Genomic DNA, 6000 nt, shown 5'->3' on the forward strand with positions numbered 1-6000 from the left:
CATTTTGTGTGAATAATATTAAAATGATAATTTCATAGATTTTTTGATCGCATGATAAAAATTTAGAGTAATTGTACATATACAACATTATATTATTTTTTCTCCAATTGTAATACGTAATATCATAGAGAGATACACAGTTTTAGTGAAATGCAAGTAACGACTATAAGAAAGTTTTATAAGAAGGAAGAGAAGGAAAAGATGTATTACGTACGCGATAGGGCTTTAGTCAATGTTGAATTCGACGCATATATATATATATATATATATATATATATATATATATATATATATATATATATATATATATTTCTTTAAAAATATATACTAAGACTTCTTTTATTTTTAATTAGGAACATTTTATCTTCTATTACAATCACAAAGTATAACATAAAATTTGAATACACATTTATATGATAGTTTGTAAAACGTGCTTTCACTATATGAAAATAATCGTATTTATGACAGAATATTTGCTATTATGTTTATCTTTTATTATGAATTACAGTTCATAATAATTGGTCAAGTTTGATAATTTCTAAATATATATAATAAAATAACAATTTAGTATTGGATCATAAGAAAATATTATATCATATTGTATTTTTTAATCAATCTTCTTATTTAGTTATTTCAAAGATAATATGTTATAAGTTGATATATTCTCAAATATTATTCTCGACCAATGATCTGCACCTTTGCATAAGCACCTTTACAACCGCTATTAGATACCAACAGACTTTGTTTCACTTGCAGTATTTTATCTTTACTAAGTTTTAGACGACTATCTTTCATTGCTTGCATTATGCATTTCTCCAAGGATTCTTCACTTAAAGGCTTATATCCAAATATGTATGCATCGTTGTTTGCTTTAGAAAACACAGCTGTAATCTCTTCAATTTTTGCATCCAATTCAATCGTACGATCTAAATTATGACTTACTTTCTCTACGTTAACTACTGCTAACATAGTGATACAAGTCTTTTTTAGTTTAAATATGTTAGTTGAAAGGTTCACTACGTCTAAAATATCATTCTCTCTTAAGTTTTCGAAAATAATTAAATTACAACGATATGATGAAATCCCATTTATGTTAGCCTTATTTAAAGGCGAATTATATTGTAAAATTTTATTTTGACTTGGAAAATTTCTTCTTATAATGTCGATAGTATAAGATTTTCCAACTCCAGTACTTCCTACAAGTATCGCGAGCCTTGTACAGGCCTTATGTGTTTCAAGAAATTCAATTAAAGATGGTATAAGTTTATTTTGACCATAAATTTTTTGTTGTAACTCAATACTGGCATTGGAGAAATGTAGCTTATGATTGCAAGTATATTTTACATCTTCCTCTTGATTTAAGAAAGCAGCTATCAAAAATACAAATATTGGTATTAATATAAAAAATGCAATTTTGTAGCAATAGTGCACAGAATCCTTATTTTTTGTCATGATTGATGATACAAGAGAACGGCATTTCTTCTTTATTTCTTCATATGATTCTTTCTCAGAGATAGTGTTTGATTCTTTTATTTGTTCAGTTTTATCTTCTGGTGATTTTACTTCTATAGGACTAATCAAATTAACAGTATCAATTTCTTTATTATTATGATCTGATAAATCAATTTTGTCTACTTCCATGTACTCTATTTCATCCCATTGAGGTTTGTTCGTATTAGCTAAATCATTAACAGGTTTGTATAAATTCCAATCAATACCTTCCGAATTATTTATATGAGGAATAGTAGTTTCCCAAGTTCTTCTATGTTCAGTATTATCTGTATATAAACTTTCTGATATTTTTAGTTGTCTATAAATAAAACATATGTGCATATGAACACCATTTAAACAACAATCTTTAACAAACAAAATTTGATCCTTTACCTGATATTATTTGCTTTATTAACTATTTGTTCACAACTATATTGCCTCATTAAACTAGGAGACTCTGGAGTTTGGAAGCATTGTTCAATAAGTATTCTACTAGTTCTAGATGGTAGATCTGAAAAACTGACTGTTCTGGTCAATTTATGTTCAGGTTCGTCGTCTAAAAGTTTTAAAGCTGCAAAGTGTTTTTCCATTACATCAAGTAAAATTTCGAAAGTTTCCTAAAAAACAAATCATATATCTTAACCTTCAAATCGTTTACTGGTATTTGATTTAATTCTTACTTCACTCATTTGCATCTTCAAAAATATGACATATTTACATTCGAAGGATATTTAACAACGTTCTTTTACCTTTTTCTTTTTTTTTTTTGCGACTATGGCGCATTTATAAAAAAAAGAAAGAATAGAAAATTTACGACACGTAAAACAGACAGAAAGAAATAATATCAACGGACGTTGAACATTAATTAAAAAAAGATAGCGACGAGAATTTAAAAATCACGCATGCGCAATTTTGTTCGTTCGTTCCGCGCATTCTGATTGTCCGATTCCGATTATTTCCTATGTCCATGAGTTAGATCAGTCTTTGCTCGCGTAGTGCTGAGCGCGTGTATAAGATTGTTCAGTGTTAGGTAACGGATCCTACGTGATGTGACATTTCTATGATCACAAACAATTCCAAAATGTATCCGAAAAGTTTTTTCGCTTCGTACTTTTGGACTTTATTAATAATCACAGTAGTTACAGCTAGAATCCATAAACTTGAAATACGGGTTAGTATCGCGCAAAGGATATCTCATGTTTAATGGCTCTTTTTTCCTTCTTTCTCTCTTTTTCAATGATTCTGTGTTTCTTTTTCTTTTTCTTTTATTCTTTCTTCTTTCGATTTACATATAATTTTGTTTCGATTACGATGCAGTACTGTAATGATCGTGCAATATCACGGATGGATAGGCGTGTTACATCGATATCTTTCTTTTATATATATGTGAACATATATCTTATATTCGATCTGTGTAATACGTGGTGTATACTAGCGTGTCATATATATGCGTATGTACGTACATTATGAATTCAATTATGCAATCAACAATCGGGAAAATTTTTTATGAGATATATGTAAAGAATATTTTGAATGAAATAAATCGATTCCTATATAAATTATATAAAGTTTAATATCTATGAAGTGTCTATGTGTGTGTACTGTCTGTAATAGGTTATGTGGAACTATCATTAGTTCGGTGATCATCAATATCACATGTTTTGTTTCTTTTCTTTTTGCAGAAAGACACAAGGAAATATATTTCACTCAGTACATTTGGTTTTTACAAGGATGGTATACTTAATGTCAGTCTTACGAATTTCAGAGCTGATCCTTTAGACAAAAATGCAGTAGTAAGTTATACACAGTACCATAATTTTGTAGAGACACAGCCACCTGTTTGTTTTGTCCTTTGAACTTAATTTGTAAACAAATTATTGGCAGAAATGTAAATTTACATTTTCTCAATTACACCGTGTAGCTTTGATACATAATATAGAATGAATAACTAAATATCATTCAAGATTTAGAAAATTAAATAAAAAGTATAACATACATCATATGTGTATATATATATATATATTTATATTTATATATAAGATTAAACATTATATTCTCTTTTCATATTTGGTTTATCAAATTTGCCTTGAAATCTCTCGAGCATAGTCGGTATATATATTCTGTGATATATCTATGTATTAATGTTTAAGCGAAACTTTCTTTATTCGGACTTCAGTTTGGATTCAGTCTGGACCGGACACTTAGCGACGCAGTAAATCCTTATTTAGATAGTCATCAAGAAAGATGTGTGCTTCAAAATATATCCAATCCTAAAACAGAACTAAAGAAGAAGAATGATAGTACTGTCATATACTTTACAATGGACTTTAAAAATTTATCGTAAGTAAAGATTTTATCTAAATTATATTTATATTAAAAACATAAGAACTTTATTGATGAGTATATTTTTTTATTTTTCAGATTGAAGATAAATTGCAGTCACAATATACATACAGTTCATATATATAAAGATTCTAGTTTGATACCAGATTTTAGGATGAAAAGAAATTCACTGCCAACAAAATTTAGCGATACAGCGCTTTTTCCAAGAAGGAAACGTAACATATCTATACACGGTAAGTAATTAATTTTGTTGAAATTTTTAGTCAAATGTTAAGTTTTGAATTTTTCTATTATATGATGGATACATGCAGAGATTAATACCTATACTTGTCTCAAAATCATGATAAAAATAGATCTCTTTAAATACACGATTTATTTCTGTTAAGTTGAATTGCTAATCTTAGAATTACAATTTAAATACATCTGTTACCAACAGGTGGAAAGTGGTAATTTGGCTCGCTCTTTATAACCGTGAGTTCATCTTGTTTCAGACATTGATTATTAATATTCTATAAATTACGTATAGGATATTCAATCGTGCCAACTTTCAAGGAAACGCATTATTTTGAATATTCCAAATAATGTTAGAAAAATTAAATTATATATTCACGGTTTAAAACATTTTTACTATAGACAATATATGAAGATGGTATTATTGGGATCATACTTAAATACTTTCATACAGAATTTTTATTATAATTAAAATTGCAATAGACATTCACATACACACAATGAAATATTAAAGTTTTCTAAATTGTTTTTAATATTATACGACTTAAATTGTTTGTCTTTTTTCCATTAGCAATAATTGATAATATGTTGAATTAACTTGTTTCTTTGGGCAGCTAACCAAATTTGAAAAGAATATTTTTATCTCGAAACATAAGTGAATTAGCCTATTATAAAATATCTTACGAATGTATTAGAATTTCTCTCTCTCTTCTCTCCTCTCTCTCTTCTCTCTTCTCTCTCTCTCTCTCTCCCTCTCCTTCTCTCCCTCTCCTTCTCTCCCTTCCTCCCTCTCTCTCGCATATTTTATATTCCCAATCAGAATATTTTCTTTTTGAGTTTATTATTATATTAACATACATCTTATATGTAAGAATTTTTGAACTAAGATGATTGATGAATACGTGGGCTCAAAGTAACGTCAGTGATTGAACATTTCTGTGATGGCAGTTGCTATAATTACATCTTGTCCTCAATCTTATAAATAACACGAAAGTTAGATATTTTTGAGAGTTTGATTAGGTAACTATTTTCTTTGATTCATATTATAGATTTTTCTCTTATGTCCATCAGAAATGAAATTTACGTGATCATTTAAATCGGTTTTTAACGTGAAAATATATATTTCTACATAAAATAATGAATTAATGAAATATGATATATGATGAAAATAATGAAAATAATGAAATAATGAATAATGAACACGTCTTTATTTTCAGTTCAATTTTCGTTATCATATAATACTTAAGAAACAATTTTATACGAAAATTTTATTGCAGAAAATGAAAAATCCATCAAAAAAGACGAGACTGATTTCAAATTAGAATCGAATAGTTGTGCTTATTTAGCACAGGCACCACTACCGATGACCGTGGAAACTATAAAGGGCAAAATGTATTATAACACAAGCTTTGCCATGTACGTAGCCAATAAAGAAGAGGAAGGTCTTTACAATCTTTATTTTCATAATTGTCCTAATTATAAGGGTGATACTCAAGTTGCTGTAGATTTTACGGTGAGACATCATGTAAAATTACAGATTTTCTCTAAGTAATACACACACACACACAAACACACACACACACATATATATATATATATTTGTTTTGTTCACAGATACAAATAGCTGAAATCAATCATGGAAATTTTCTTAGTGCTGGAGAAATGCCTTTACCAGCTTTATATTTTATGATGGCTTTTTTGTTTCTCTTTTCTGGCAGTTTCTGGGTCTTCATACTTAAGAAGAGCAAGTAAGGTTTCCATTTATGAATTATAAAACTTATTGAAATTTATGATTAATTTTTATTTTAATTTTTTTTTTATACAGGCATCCTGTTTTTAAAATTCATTATTTAATGGCAGTATTGGTATTTCTGAAGTCTTTATCTTTACTATTCCATGGCGTCAATTATCATTTTATTCAAACAAAGGGTGAAC

General features: G+C 27.9%; 2 protein-coding genes across 5 annotated transcripts in view; one reads left to right on the top strand and one right to left on the bottom strand.

Moving 5' to 3' along the window:
• Positions 1-411: 411 nt before the first annotated feature.
• On the bottom strand, positions 412-2386 carry LOC118449089 (uncharacterized). 2 transcript variants are annotated; one of them, XM_035883285.2, is made up of 3 exons: positions 2241-2386; positions 1885-2108; positions 412-1810 (listed from the first exon to the last, which is right to left on the bottom strand). In XM_035883285.2, the coding sequence occupies exons 2-3, from the start codon at positions 2079-2081 to the stop codon at positions 673-675; spliced, it is 1335 nt and encodes a 444-aa protein (XP_035739178.1). In that variant the 5' UTR covers positions 2082-2108; positions 2241-2386; the 3' UTR covers positions 412-672. The 2 variants fall into 2 exon arrangements, with proteins under 2 accessions (XP_035739178.1, XP_035739177.1); XM_035883284.2 differs by having other exon boundaries at positions 2172-2328.
• Positions 2387-2453: 67 nt separating this feature from the next.
• LOC118449088 (protein GPR107) overlaps positions 2454-6000 on the top strand; it is a 7583-nt gene continuing 4036 nt past the window's right edge. Inside the window, exons 1-7 of one of the 3 annotated variants that reach the window (XM_035883281.2) lie at positions 2454-2662; positions 3174-3284; positions 3668-3831; positions 3913-4067; positions 5343-5578; positions 5680-5813; positions 5891-6000. The exon at positions 5891-6000 is cut by the window's right edge and continues 158 nt beyond it. In XM_035883281.2, coding sequence (XP_035739174.1) covers positions 2552-2662; positions 3174-3284; positions 3668-3831; positions 3913-4067; positions 5343-5578; positions 5680-5813; positions 5891-6000 — 1021 coding nt within the window. In that variant the 5' untranslated portion in view covers positions 2454-2551. Of the gene's footprint in view, positions 2663-2736; positions 2947-3173; positions 3285-3667; positions 3832-3912; positions 4068-5342; positions 5579-5679; positions 5814-5890 lie in introns of those variants that run through there. The other 2 variants (XM_035883280.2, XM_035883279.2) reach the window with 2 other exon arrangements.

Source organism: Vespa mandarinia, chromosome 11 (genome assembly GCF_050613455.1).
Source record: "Vespa mandarinia isolate Hongniang chromosome 11, ASM5061345v1, whole genome shotgun sequence".
Lineage (NCBI taxonomy): Eukaryota > Metazoa > Arthropoda > Insecta > Hymenoptera > Vespidae > Vespa > Vespa mandarinia.